The 15320-nt window shown below is 43.7% G+C and overlaps 1 protein-coding gene across 4 annotated transcripts in view; it reads left to right on the forward strand.

Annotated features, from left to right (window-relative positions):
- Window positions 1-15320, forward strand: part of LOC122543389 (rho guanine nucleotide exchange factor 25-like) — a 373207-nt gene that overhangs the window by 256370 nt on the left and 101517 nt on the right. For 3 of the 4 annotated variants that reach the window (XM_043682070.2, XM_043682071.2, XM_043682074.2), the window contains one exon: window positions 14354-14482. The exons of the other annotated variant lie outside the window; for it this stretch is intronic. In XM_043682070.2, the coding sequence (XP_043538005.1) occupies window positions 14354-14482 (129 nt within the window). The remainder of the gene's footprint in view (window positions 1-14353; window positions 14483-15320) is intronic. 4 annotated transcript variants of the gene reach the window in all.

Raw genomic sequence — 15320 nt, forward strand, 5'->3', positions numbered from 1 at the left:
TGTAGGATATTGGTCAGTAATAGAAAGTCTGGCTGATTTACCACTGAGGCTGACCACAGTGATTCCAATACTTTCCCAAAGTACGTGTCAACATTGGGGGAAGGGGGGTGCGGGGTGCAGCTTTAGTCCTTGGAAATTCCACACTCCCACAAGAAAGAAGTCAGATCAATGAATACCTTCTGAGTGACAAAGACAGTCAGTTAACCATGGCTGTCAAAGGAAGTTAAGATTGTGTAAGAGTAAAAGAAAAGTAAAATTACCAGAAATAGTCATGAGTCTGAGGATTTCAGAATGCAGCAAAAGCAGACCACGAAACTGGTGAACAAAAGAATAGAATATAGGTGCAATCTAGCAAAACAAAGGTCTGTAAAAGCTTCTGTAGGTATGTAAAAAGAAAATGTTTGGTTAAAATAAAAGCCCTCAGGAGAATTTATAATAGGGTAAAGAGAAGTGGCAGAGAAGCTAAATGATTTCTTTGTGCCAGGTTTTATTGAGAAAGATATAAAAGAATTCCCAGAAATAGAGATCTGAGGGGCTAGGGAAAATGAGGAGCTGAAGGAAATTAGTGTTAATGAGAAGGTTATACTGGAGACATTAATGAGGCTGAACATTGATAAATCCCCAGGACCTAAGAGGCTACCTCCCAGAGAGTGGTGGCCTTGAAGATATTCGATGTATTATGGTACCAAAGGAGGCTATTCATCTCCATCAAATCCATGCCAGACCCTATTAATAATCAAATGTTCTGCCATAATACTCCTCCCGGCCTCGAGTGTTGGCAGGCTTTTACTCAGAGGTGGAGCAGTGGAGACACATTATGCTGTGTCTCTGCCTTCCACGAATGAAAATGAAATGAACATTTAGATATTTGAGTAGGTCACTGTGGCTGTGAGAGCACATCATAAACCTGGGGGGCTGGCAGAATAGACTGGGGAGACTGTGAAGCCGGTTCATGTGCCATTTTACAGCAGGATACCAATTTGACCACGTGTTAGTGACTACAATTCGGTCCCAAGGGTCCCAGTTGCATTATTTACTGCTTGACCCTTGCTTTTGTGGTTGCAACCTTGCACTCCTTCAATCCCAGTCGACCTCCAGCCAACTATTGGTCTCGAAATGTAGTCTCCATATAAGGTCGGTAAGGGCCGGTTTCCCCTCTCTTCCAATGACATTCCAAGTGGCTTAGACTGCAAGGCATGGAAATCATATTCACTAATGGTCTGACAAGGCAATAAAAGTGCTCTGGTTTGAACTGGAGGATTAAAGTCTCAGGGGAATGCCAGTATCTTGCTTGATTAACCAGGTTCACTGCCCATTGAGCAAAGCAACCACAATCATCAGGATCATGCTGGTGGTTTTCTCCTCACAAGCCACCTCACCACCTGACAATCCTGGTTAATATTCTTCCTCTCAATTCAATTATCCAATTGCCTTTTCAAAGAAATTTGTTTCGAGCAGAGAATCCCACCTTCAAGCCATCCTCATCTTTCTTAATCCAAGCCAGCGCTTCATAAGCTTTTTTGTCATGGGCCCCACTTTGAAGCTTGGAAGTTGTCGAGCCAACAGAGTGAGAGACCTGTGGCAGGGTGGCTTACAGCTGAGAGGCTGAGGTAGAAGGGTAATTGGGGAGCTGTGAGGGCGGGAGGTAGGTGGAGATCAGGAGTGGGGGACAGTGGGAAGGGAAGAGTGATGTTTAATTTTCAGGGGTTTTGAATGAACACTTACCTTTGGAAAGGCTCTTTTAGTTGGTCAATTAGACCACAAGCCTGCTTTCCTGAAAACAGACATGAGGATTTTAAGGGCCATCACAACTGTTAACACTTGGTCAGCGCTCCGTGTTAACCATTGCCTTGGAGCCCATGCTCCATCTTGCAATCCAGCTGGGGACTGTGACCCAACCTTGAGGAGGCCTGGATCTAAACTACCTTTGTGTTCTTTTATAAACAGGTAAGAAGGTTGTTCCATCTCACTAACCAAAGCGAGTAACCTCAAACTATTTACCTGAGGATAATCAGTCAGAACTTTGAAGAATTCTGAACAGGTCACGACTCCAGAAGCAGGGGGTCATAGTTTAAGGATACGGGGAAGGCCATTTTGCATTGAGATGAGGAGAAATGTCTTCACTTAGAGTGGTGAACCTGTGGAATTCTCTACCACAGAAAGCAGCCAGGGTCAGAACATTGAATGCTTTCAAGAAAGAGTCAGATATCATGTGTAGGGCTAAATGGTATTGGGGAGAAAGTGGGAAGAGGGGACTGAGTTGGATGATCGGCCATGATTGTATTGAATGGTGGAGCAGACTGAAAGGGCTGATTGGTCTACTTGTGCTCCTATTTTCTACATTGCTGTGACTTACCCTGCTCAGATCTGATGCACTAAAGCCCGAACATTTCAAATTTCTGCCCACATCAGAATCCTTAGCCCTGGTAAGAATCTACGGGAATCTGCTTGATCTTTGCTGTTTTTTGTAAACTCAAGTGCCTAAAATATACTTAACTTTCCAATGACCTGTTATAACATCTCTGAACAGGTTAATTAGAAAAAAGTATTAAAAATAGAACCACTTAATTAAAATCTGTTCAGTAAAAACAGCTGCGACACTCCACCAGGTTAACTGCCCAGAGGTTGAAGAGAAAGAAAAGTCCTCTTGTGACATCAGCTTTAATATGAGAATTGGGTTTCCTATTTTTATGGCCTTCCTGACGTGCATTCCCACTGTTAATACATTATTCCCTTTCCTTCCAAGTCAAGTTCATCCCTAAGGCAACCTGGGCTAAAATTTTATTAATTTATTCCTGCAATATGGGTGTCACTGGTTGGGCCAGTATTTATTGCCCGTCCCCAATTGCCCCTTGAGAAGGTGGGGGTGAGCTGCCTTCTTGAACCACTGCAATCCATGTGCTGTAGGTTGACCCACAATGTTCTTAGGGAGGGAATTCCAGGATTTTGACCCAGCAACAGTGAAGGAACGGCGATGTATTTCCAAGCCAGGATGTGAGGGGCTAGGAGGGGAACTTGCAGGGACTGGTGTTCCCATGTATCTGCTGCCCTTGACCTTCTAGATGGAAGTGGCTGTGGGTTTGGAAGGTGCTGTTTAAGGATCTTTGGTGAATTTCTGCAGAGCATCTTGTCTGCTGCTATTGAGTGTCGGTGGTGGAGGGAGTGGATGTTTGTGGATGTAAAGCCAATCAAACAAGGCTGCTTTGTCCTGGATGGCATTAAGCTTCTTGAGTGTAGTTGGAGCTGCCCAACTCCAAGTGGGGCAAGTGGGGAGTATTCCATCACACTCCTGACTTGTTCCTTTGTAGATGGTGGGACAGGCTTTGGGGAGTTCACAGGATTCCTAACCTGTGACCTACTCTTGTAGCCACAGTGTTTACTTAGCGAGTACAATTCTGTCTCTGGTCAGTGGTTACACCCCGGGGCCAATATACGTATGGAAAACATTTTCTATGATGCATTTTGGTAACTTTCCTTTCAATACCCAGCTGTGTCCTCTTTTATTGATTTCTTATTTTAATATCTGCTCTGGCATTCATTCATTTTTATCCAGTCTATAACCATATGTCTGTTTTAGTTGCACATCTAATAAAGCTGTTCATTTGTGGAAACTCAGCCTTGAGTCTTTTCTGTCTTTTCATCAGAATTCACTTGATTTGGACAGTTTGTACCTCCTGTTTTAATCGTTCTCATGCTGAACCACCATTTCTATTCACCAACTGTTCGATTCATTTGCTTTACTTGTTTCCATTTACTTGCTTTGTTGTAACTTGTACTTTTGCAAGTGTTTTCTCCTTGGCCTCATATTCTGCTTTCATGCTGAGTGTTTCCCAGCAATAATGTAACAACAAGAAAAATGCGTTGTCAGCCTCTGTCACTTGGATTTGATCAAGGATTCGCTCAACAATCTTCTACCACTTGCTGAGTCAGGACTTTATTTGCAAATCAATCCCTGGCGTCATTATGGCAATTGACTCAGCAACCTTCGAGTATAATTTAATACACCATCTTACACTAATACGGTTACTGAACTGTGAATATTATAATATGTCATGTTACAGAAGCGTCTTTGACCTTGAGTGTTATTACAAATTATGATAAGAGAGCCATTGACCTGTAAACAATGTGGGCATCATTGGTAAGGCTCGTATTGCTGCCAATCCCTAATTGCCCTTGAATAGACTGGCTGTTTTGGCCATTTCAGACAGTGGTTAACAGTCAACCACATTGCTGTGGGGCTGGGGTCACATGTAGACAGATTTCCTTCCCTCAGTTATAGTTGTCACAGTCACCATAAAGTTTAGTTTTCCATTCCACATGTATGAATTGAATTTAAATTCCACCAGAGGTTTGAGCCTGTGTCCCCAGAACATTTGGATTATTAGTCTAGTCACATTAGTGCCATGTCACCATCTCTCCTGTAACCATATCTGATAAGGTAAAGGTAGAGTTTCCATACTGTTAACAGACTGAAGGGTTGCTCTCTCCTTAGACAATGAAGACTGGTGGTGTTTTAACCTGAGGATCACCATGCCTCAGACAAGGGGAAAGGTTGAGAAGGAGAATTCTTAGTGGTGACCTTAGCCAGTGTTGGAATTGAACCAACGATGTTGGCATCACACAGCATTACAAGCGAGCCATCAAGGTAATTGACCCCCACGCCATAGTGATAGAATGGCTGGCTCTCAAGTATTATAAAAGGTTATACTGGCCCAGGTTTTCCAGTCAATTGCAATGGCATTGCTTATTATGACCGTACCTGGTTTATAGAATGCTGTACCATGAACCAATGTTGAAAGGATCAGTGAAGCCTGTTGTACCTTGATTTGAGAGAGTTTCACCTTTAAGGTGCCATGTGTATAGTGTTGTGACCCTGCTTGGCAGTTTATCTGCTTTGGACTTGGAACCTGCTCCCATAGAACTCAGTTGGTTTGCTGTAATGTCTGCTTCATAACTTATTCTGTTTCACTGTTTTAAGTACTCTAACCCTAATTAATCCCTGATGAACGATAATTAGACCATTATCATTAATGTGATAAGGCCTAGCATTTTTGAAATCAGAATGTTTGCAGACACCAATTATCCATTGATAAAGTCTGATGTCTCCTTTCTTAATTGCACATGCATCTCCACACAAGAACATAAGAACTAGGAGAAGGAGTAGGCCATTCAACCCCTTGAGCCTGCTCTGCCATTTACCACAATCATCTTGGCCTCAACTCCACTTTCCTGTCTGCTCTCCATAACCCTTCAACCCATTACTAATTAAAGATCTGTCTCTCCTCCTTAAATTTACTCAATATCTCAGCATCCACCGCACTCTGGGGCAGTGAATTCCGCAGATTCACAGCCCTTTGAGAGAAGTAGTTTCTGTTTGAAATCTGCTACCCCTTATTGTAAAACTATCATCTCTTGTTCTAGATTGCCCCATGCACAATAGATGGCCAATTTCCACAATTTTTTTAAAAACTTCTTTGTTTAACAACTTTTTTTTCATGTATGCACTTCAGCAATCATTCTTTTTTTCATTTTTAAGGATTTGTTAACATTTTTTCATTCCTTATTTTCAATTTATTCCAGAACTTTTGCTGCTTCGACCCTCTTGGGTGTCAGCAAACGCAGCCTTTTGAAATATTTAAATACTTTCAAACGTATTTATAAGCTTTGAAATCTATGGAACACTTCTAACTGCTTTTGGATGCTCTCCTTTAAAAATTGTTGCATGCTTGTAAAGACTTAAAACAAAATGTCTTTTACATCTTTGAAAACCTCCAACAAACTTTGGAATTCCACTTACTCCCCAAAGGGGAGTGCTTGGGAGAAACTGGGTTGATTTTTCCAAAAGGATCTGAGAATCCAGAGTGGAATGGAAAACTTGTAATAGGAAAATCTGTCTGGGAAAAGAGCAAAGTGTGCTCCCATAAAATAAATTTCAGACCCCCACCTCCCGCTTAGAAGCACATGAATCTCTGACTCCCTCTCAGCCTGCCCCATCTGGAATGACACGGAAACTGACCAGACTCATTCAGAAGAAACATCTTATCACGTACCCCCATTCCACAATATTCAAAACATGCAAAAGCTAGGATTTAGAATTCTTATTACATCACTAAATCCTTTCTGAAATGAGGACTGTGGAAAAGCACCAGTTCTTTGTCTATTTTTAATATCCTTTTGTCGAGTGCACAGTAAATAGTCATCTTTGCTTGTCAATTACCCCTTCTACTGGCATCATTGCTTATAATTTAATAGTGCTGACAGATGTTTCGTGGTGAGTGTTTTCAGCTTCAAGCACACTTTTGAATTTCCCCTAAGATCACTTTGTCCAAACTGGCAGCATCAAAAGCCCATTTATTTCAAAGATTATCAAGGCAAATGGTGTGTTGGCCTTCATTGCGAGAGGAGTTCGAGTTCAAACATCAGGATGTCTTACTGCAGTTATACCTTGGCCTTGACCTGGAACATTGTGTGCAGTTTTGGTCTCCTTAAGTGAGGATACAGAGGGAATACAGCTGAGGTTCACTCTGCTGATCTGGGTATGGGAGGACTGTAGCATGACATGAGATTGGTTTGACTGCACGTGTTCATTAGAGTTTAGAGGGATGAAAGGGGATCTGATTGCAATGTATTAAATTCTAAGAGGGAGATTTTCCCTTCGTTCAGGAGTCACAGAGGGCACAGTCCCAGGATACAGAGTAGACCATTTAGGAATGAGTTGAGGAAACATTGCTTCACTCAAAGGATGGTTAACCTGTGGACTACTCTTCCACAGAAGGCTGTAGAGGCTGGGTCACTGAGTATGTTGAATTGAATTAGCGTTATTGTCACATACTGAAATGAGTACACTGCAAAGTTTACAGTCACCGCATTACAGCGCCATCTTGGATACAAAGTAACCTCGGTACAGATACATAAGATCAAATTCTTAGGAAACAAAAAGAATTAGAAAAGTAAATAAATAAATAAATAAATAAATAGTTGAATTATAGGTTATTGGATTAAATTAGAAAAATAAAGATGTGAAAATTCAAGATATTTTAGATTTTAAAGACATCAAGAGGTATGGTGAAAAAGCAGGAATATGATATCGAGATAGAGGATCAGCCATGATCCTATTGAATGGCAGAACAGACTTGAAGGGCCAAATGGCTCCTGTTTTTTATATTTGTATTTTATGTCCACTCCCTTCTATGCGCTCTATGCCATCAAGCAAAGAATGAGATTGCAATCTCAAAGTCTATGGCTTTTTTTTTGTCTTGATCAGGACTTGGTGTCTCAGAAGATCAGATTTTACAAAATGATGCAGAGGAGAAGGCAGGCTGAGCTGTAATGAGTCTCAAGGCAACCATTTTCAACGGAGATACTGAAGTTTATTTGGAAAGGAGCTCCCTGATTGGTGTGCCTTATTCAGTGTTAATGAGCTTGATGAGTTGAAATGTTTTAATGTGGACATCTGAGGCTACCAAATGATAATCTTGCAGTCAGTACTTTTGGAAAGTGAAAATGCTTTGGATTGAATTTGTTCCATTTAGATTCAGTTTGCAACATGTTTGAAACCTCGCTATTTAAGTAGTGATTCATTTTGTTGCATGTTATAAAGAGCGTTTATAATAAATATGATTTTTTTAATGTTCTATCATGGGATGTGGGCATTGCTGGCTGGGCCAGCATTTATTACCCCGTCCCTAGTTGCCCCCTTGAGAAGGTGGGAGTGAGCTGCCATCTTGAACCGCTGCAGTCCATGTGCTGTGTGTTGACCCACAATGCCCTGAGGGAGGGAATTTCAGGATTTTGATCCAGCAACACTGAAGGAACGGCGATGTATTTCCAAGTCAGGATGGTGAGGGGCTTGGAGGGGAACTTGCAGGGGGTGGTGTTCCCACGTATCTGCTTCCCTTGTCCTTCTAGATGGAAGTGGTCGTGGGTTTGGAAGGTGCTGTCTGAGGATCTTTGGTGAATTCCTGCAGTGCATCTTGTAGATGGTACACACTGCTGCTACTGAGCGTCGGTGGGGGGAGGGAGTGGATGCTTGTGGATGTGGGGCCAATCAAGTGGATTGCTTTTTCCTGGATGGTGTCGAGCTTCTTGAGTGTTGTTGGAGCTGCTCCTATCCAGGCAAGTGGGGAGTATTCCATCACACTCCTGACTTGTGTCTTGTAGATGGTGGGGCAGGCTTTGGGGAGTCAGGAGGGGAGTTTTTTACCACAGTATTCCTAACCTCTGAATTGCTGTTGTAGTGACTGTGTTTATGTGGCAAGTGTAGTTAAGTTTCTGATCAATGATAACCCCCAGGATGTTAATAGTGGGGGATTCAGTGATGGTAATGCCATTGAATGGCGGGGTGGGGGAGCAACAGTTAGATTCTGTCTTATTGGAGATAGCCGTTGCCTGGCACGTGTGTGGCTTGTCACTTTTGAGCTCAAACATGGCCATTGTTGAGGTCTTGCAGCTTTTGGACAGTGACTGCTTCAGTATGTGAGGAGTCAGGATGGTGCTCTACTGAAATTAGGTCCAATTAGACCATCACATTTGTGCCTTTCTAATGATGGATGCGGTCCTATGGCTGCCAGTATAAGCCTGAAATGAAAATGAGTGAAACTCACCTCCAACCTCCACTCCCTCAACCACCAAAGTTCAGTCACAGCAGTGTGTACCACCTACATGCTCAACTGCACATTTAGGTTCACAGAAACAGTTCTTGTGGGCGGCACGGTGGCACAGTGGTTAGCACTGCTGCCTCACAGCGCCAGAGACCCGGGTTCAATTCCCGCCTCAGGCGACTGACTGTGTGGAGTTTGCACGTTCTCCCCGTGTCTGCGTGGGTTTCCTCCGGGTGCTCCGGTTTCCTCCCACAGTCCAAAGATGTGCAGGTCAGGTGAATTGGCCATGCTAAAGTTGCCCGTAGTGTTAGGTAAGGGGTAAATGTAGGGGTATGGGTGGGTTGCCCGTAGTGTTAGGTAAGGGGTAAATGTAGGGGTATGGGTGGGTTGCGCTTCGGCGGGGCGGTGTGGACTTGTTGGGCCGAAGGGCCTGTTTCCACACTGTAAGTAATCTAATCAAATCTAATCTAATCAAAGTAATCTAATCTAATCAAAACACTGACCAGGTTCCTGCTATTAACAAGACTATCGTTTATTCCAAAATTAAGCTCTAGCTACTGGTAAACAAAACAATGAACCACCGACATATACTTTGCTCCTTGGAACTCTAAAACCTTTTTAAAATCCCTACATAGACAGACAATACACAAGATTGGTGTTACCAGTGGGGAAACACAGTTCAATAACACCAGTTCACAGGCTTCAATGAGATATTCCTTTATCTTCCCAAGACCATCTGTTTATTGATCCTCTTTCTCCACATTCTCAGTTCTTTACTGAGAATCCAGGGACTACACATTACTTGTTCAGTTTCATAGTCACTACTTAGTGGCAACAACCTCTAACAAAGTGCTGGAAAAAGAGAACTGACTGTCTCTAGACTCGAGTTACTCTGCTGCAGAGATACAGAGATAGACCCTGCTGCTTCCAGTCTGGAGACCTTCTGCCTCTGTATTGTTCACTTACATCAACTGCTCAGGATCCAATAGAAGAGTTATCTTCAGGCTTATCTCTCCTCTTCCACTGCCTGAAAAGCAGCCATGTAAACACAACTGACAATGAGTCCCAGTCACTAGTTTTTAAAAGCGCAACAATTCTTTTCTGAGTTTTTTTTTTAAATCAATCCTTTTCCCATTTTATTCCACAATCAAAACTACAGAAAAACCAGACATTGAAGTCTTTACAGTAACAGAGTCCCTGACCTGACAGAAACAGAGCAAGGACTTTGAACACACTTGAGAGATGAGTCCCTAACCCACCTTTTGGCCTGGTGTCAGCCATTATGCATATGTTGGGTACTCCTTGTGCCAGAATTGGTGCTGCTGGTTTGCCCACGAGGCTGGGCAACAAAGTATGGATGGCACAAGGTGGTTTGCCCCAGTTTTGGAAAATACCCTTCTGCCGTAGCATGCCGTTTTCCATTCCTCACACTAGTCATCCTGTAGCCGGTGTAACTAGGCTGCTAAATTGGTGCCACATTGTGGTTAATTTTGTGCTCAGGACCTATAGCTACTGGAAACTCGATTCATACTGCCTAGCCTCTCACAATGGCCCTGTACATTTGTAATCTGGTCCACAAGCTGGACTGTGGCCCACCAGGAATTGTATCGCAATCTAAAAACACCCTTGTGCCGTCTTCACCATTACATATAGCACTTTCTGGATGGCAGTATCTTGCAGTGCCTAATACAACCAGGGCAGCGGAGGCAGGATGGGTGAGAAATCCAGTGGATGGCATCAACTTACCAGCCTGGCCTCTTCTTCAATGTCAGACATTCACAAGATGGGTGAAACGCCAACCCATCACTCACTGTCCTCACTTCTAGTTGACATCCTGCCGTTGTTGGGTTCTACCCCGTTTGCCAGTCCCTGCCATTCATTGCCCACTGGACCTCCATCCCAGGGATGTCACTGACGAATTCTGATAGGAATGTTTGCGGCCAGCAGTTCATCAGTCATGGCTAGGTTCACCTGTATCCCAGAGAGTCATTGTACCAGTCAGTCTGAGAATAAGCACTGGTGTTAATCTGATGGTTTCATAAATCCTAACCAGAACAGACTTGAATGGGTAATTTCCCCATCAGTCACGCATGTTATAGACCAGACCAAACTCCTTCAAAATATATCAAGGAGATAGCCTAGATTTGAACTTTTTATTGTGTTTAAAAGCAAGTGTAAGCTGTGTTCTAGATGTGGTTTACTTGGTCCACCAAGAGGCTTTAAGCAAACTATACTTTATTCTTACACCACAGTTAAAATACAAACAAAAAAGGAAGAATTGGCGTAATGTTAATTCTATCAAAATACTTCACAAAATAATGTGTTATTTAGCTACAAATCATCAACTGTTCCAAAATGCATAAACACACCCTTGGAAAAGGCAAATTCAGCAAAACAGATTTTCCTCACATGCTATCTCCTCCAGTCCAGGAGAAGGAACCAACAGAATGAATCCAGCTAGAGAGAGAACTCGAGCTATTAGCTGCAGCAGGGAGAGAGAGGCAGAGCGCTATATCTATCTGCTTCAACAGCCAACTGCAAATCCCGAATGAAAGCAAAACTGAAACCCTGGCTCTGTGGGAGCTTGACTCCACCTACTTTGGTCTAATTTAAAACAAACACTCGAGGCGCTCAAAGTTATTTCCCCACTGCTTTTGAAACAGATAATCCGGTAACACTGTGGCAACCCCTGTTTGCAAGAAGGGCAGCACAGAACACATCTCCCTTAAAGACACAGTACCGTCACACACACAACATGAAGTGACTGGGATTGAGTTTACGCACTTCATTTGTATTTTGTAACTATCCTTCAATAACTGCATTTTGCTGAAGAAATAATCCTGCTTTTATCAGGAGGTGTTACTGTAGTTTAGCAAGACAGGTTATGTTTGCTGAATGAGCAGACTGCTCTCTGCTGGGCAAAAATCAAACAGTTTGTGCTAGTTTCTGGTAATGTACCTTGTGGTGCCCAATACAACCGGGCTATTAGCTGCCGACTGTTTGTAGCAAGACCCACTAAAGGTCCTCCAACCTATAAGATGATGCAGTGATGTCAATGATATAATGTGTGAAGGCACTGAGTGGCTCCAAATCAGGATCATGGTAGACTCTGGTTGTGTACCAAATGTAATTTAAATAGAATCACTCAGACCCTGAATAATTGTGGTACAATGTGGAAGCAGGCCATTCAGTTCATCCCAACCCTCCAAAGAGCATCCCAACCAGACCCACCCACTACTCTATCCCTGTAACACTGCATTTCCCGCGGCCAATTCACCTAACCTGCGATTCTTTGGACTGTGGGAGGAAACTAGAGCAAACCCATGCAGACACAGGAGGAATATGCAAACTCCACACAGACAGTTGCCCAAGGCTGGAATCAAACTGTGGTCCCTAGTGCTGTGAGGCAGCAGTGCTAACCACTGAGCCACCATTCCATCCAATGAGCTATTGATCAAATCTCATCAGATTCTGAAGGGGCCAGGGAAAATGCTGAGAGGTTTCCCCTCATGGGAGTGTTTCGGACCAGAGGGTATAGTCTCAGAATAAAGGGGTGTTATTTTAAGACTGAGATGAGGAGGAATTCCTTCTCTGAGAGGGGTGAGTGTATTTGGAACTCTTTGCCACACAAAGCTGTGGGGGCAAAGTCCTTGTGTATAGTTAAGGCTGAGAGTCACAGAGTCATAGAGATGTACAGCACAGAAACAGACCCTTCGGTCCAACTCATCCATGCTGACCAGATATCCTGAATTAAATTAGTCCCGGTTGTCAGCATTTGGTCCATATCCCTCAAAACCTTTCCTATTCATATACCCATCCAGATGTCTTTTAAAAGTTGTAATTGTATCAGCCTCCACCACTTCCTCTGGCAGCTCATTCCATACACGCACGACCCTCTGTGTGAAAAAGTTGCCCTTTTAAATCTTCCCTCTCTCACCCTAAACCTCTAGTTCTGGATTCCCCCACCCCAGAGAAATGACCTTGTCTATTTACCCTTCATCCCTCAGCCTCCAATGCTCCAGGGAAAACAACCCCAGCCTATTCAAGCTTTCCTTATAGCTCAAATCCTCCAACCCTGGCAACATACTTGTAAATCTTGTCTGAACCCTTTCAAGTTTCACAACATCCTTCCTATAGCAGGGAGACCAGAATTGAACACGGTATTCCAAAAGTGGCTGAATCAATGTCCTGCACAGCCACAACATGACCACCCAACTCCTTTACTCAATGCACTGACCAATAAAGGAAAGCGTACAAATGCCCTTCTTCACTATCCTATCTACCTGTGACTGTACTTTCAAGGAGCTATGAACCTGCACTCCAAGGTCTCTTTGTTCAGCAACACTCCCATTATACACTTACCATTAAGTGTATAAATCCTGCTAAGATTTGCCTTTCCAAACACTCCATCTGCCACTTCTTGGCCCATTTGCCCATCTGATAAAAATCCCGTTGTACTCTTGAGATAACTTTCTTTGCTGTCCACTACACCTCCAATTTTGGTGTCATGTACAAACTTACTAACCATACCTCCTATGTTCACATAGAAGAAAGTGAGGACTGAAGATGCTGGAGATCAGAGTCAAGAATGTGGTGCTGGAAAAACACAGCAGGTCAGGCAGCATCCGAGGAGCAGGAGAATCGATGTTTCGGGCATAAGCCCTTCATCATGCTCTCATTCCTGTGTAAACAGTGATGCAAAATATTAATTTAGTATCCCACCGATCTCCTGCGGTTCCACATATAGGCTGCCTCGCTGGTCTTTAAGAGGCCCTAATCTCTCTCTGAGTTACTCTTTTGCCCTTAATGTACTTATAGAGTCTCTTTGTTTTTTTCCTTCACCCTATTTTTGCCCTCCTGATTTTCTCTTAAGTATACTCCTACTGCCTTTATACCTTTCTAGAGATCCCTGCTGTCTATACTTGACATATGCTTCCTTCTTTTTCTTGACCAGAGCCTCAATTTCTCTAGTCATCCAGTATCCCCTACACCTACTAGCCTTGCCTTTCACCCTAACAGGAACATACAGGATGGCATGGTGGCTCAGTGGCGAGCACTGCTGCCTCACAGCGCCAGGAACCTGGGTTCGATTTCAGCCCCAGGTGACTGTCTGTGTGAAGTTTGCATGTTCTCCCTGTGTCTGCGTGGGTTTCCTCCCACAATCGAAAGATGCGCAGGATCAGTGAATTGGTCATGCTAAATTGCCCATAGTGGTCAGGAATGTGTGGGTTAGGTGCATTAGTCAGGGGTAAGTGTAGAGTGGTAAGGGAATGGGTCTGGGTGGGTTATTCTTCGGAGGGTCAGTGTGGACTTGTTGGGCCAAATGGCCTGTTTGCACACTATAGGGATTCTATGAAATACTGTCTCTGGATTCTTGTTATCTCATTTCTGAAAGAGAGGGAGATTCTTGATCAGTCGAGAATCATGGGGTTAAGGGGAAAATGTATGAAGTGAATGTCGGATCAGCCATGATCCTGTTGAATGGTGGAGCAGGCTCGAGGGGCCGCATGGCCCACTCCTGTTCCTATTTCTGATGGTAACCCTGTGGTTCCATTGTGGAGAGACACTGGTAGGAAGCATGTCATGGGATATCATGGCATGTTACCTGTGGTTTCCTGTGTACTGAATGTAACAGATGGAAGGGTGTGCTGCTATGAATTGGGTGCACTGGGATGTCGGGACCCTGAAATCAGACCTCTCTGGCTCCAAATGAACGGATTCAGGTTGTCATTGTTTCCTTTCACTTTTGACAGAAAGGCTGGAAGGATGGATCACTGAGCCGCAGATTATCCCGAGATGAACAAACACCAGCTGTGATTCCGGAGTCACCGACAGCGCTTACTGACATCCCAAAGAAGGAGATGGAAGAACAGGATGCTGCAGTAGGTCTTCGATGTAATCTTCATCTCCTTTTCTTGGTCATTAGAGTGGCCCACATCATGCAGTCCTGGGACAATCAGCTTCAAATACGGCAACAAACAATAGATTGTTCTTACAGGGTTAAAAGTAAAGAAGGTGCACAGATTTTCAATATATAAACATGTGAGTTAGGTACAGGAGTAGACCACCCAGTCTCTTCAGCTGGCTGTGCCATTTATTAAGATGATGGCTGATCCATTCAACCCCAGTTTCCCAGCTGCCCCTCCCGATAAAGTTTGATTACTCAAGAATGTTTCTACCTCTGCTTTAAAAATGAATGTGCTGGGCTGCACTGGCCTGGGGATGAGAATTCCACAGACTCATAACCCTCTGAGAGGAAAGAATTGTCCATCTTAAATGGGAGACTCCTCATTTTTAAGTTACTTTAGTCTCTTCTACAAGATGACACATCCTTTCAGCTTCCCACTTGTCAAGATCATAGAATCCCTACAGGCCATTCGGCCCATCAAGTCCACAGTGATCCGCTGAAGAGCATCCCACCCAGACCCACCCCACAACCCTGCATTTCCAATGGATAACCCACCCAGCCTGTACATCCCTGGACACTAGGGGCAGTTAAGCATGGCCAATCCATCTAACCTGCACATGTGGGAGGAAACTGGAACACCCAGAGGAAGCCCACGCAGACACAGGGCGAATGTGCAAACTCCACATAGATAGTTGCCCAAGGTTGGAATTGAACCCAGCTCACTGTAAGGCAGCAGTGCTAGCCACTGTGCCACCCCAATCAAATCTGTTTCACTCAGATCACCTCTCATTCTTTTAAACTTCAATAAATAC

The sequence above is a fragment of the Chiloscyllium plagiosum genome, unplaced genomic scaffold (assembly GCF_037043375.1).
Source record: "Chiloscyllium plagiosum isolate Xiang-an unplaced genomic scaffold, Cpla_swu_hap1 HiC_scaffold_53X, whole genome shotgun sequence".
Classification (NCBI taxonomy): domain Eukaryota; kingdom Metazoa; phylum Chordata; class Chondrichthyes; order Orectolobiformes; family Hemiscylliidae; genus Chiloscyllium; species Chiloscyllium plagiosum.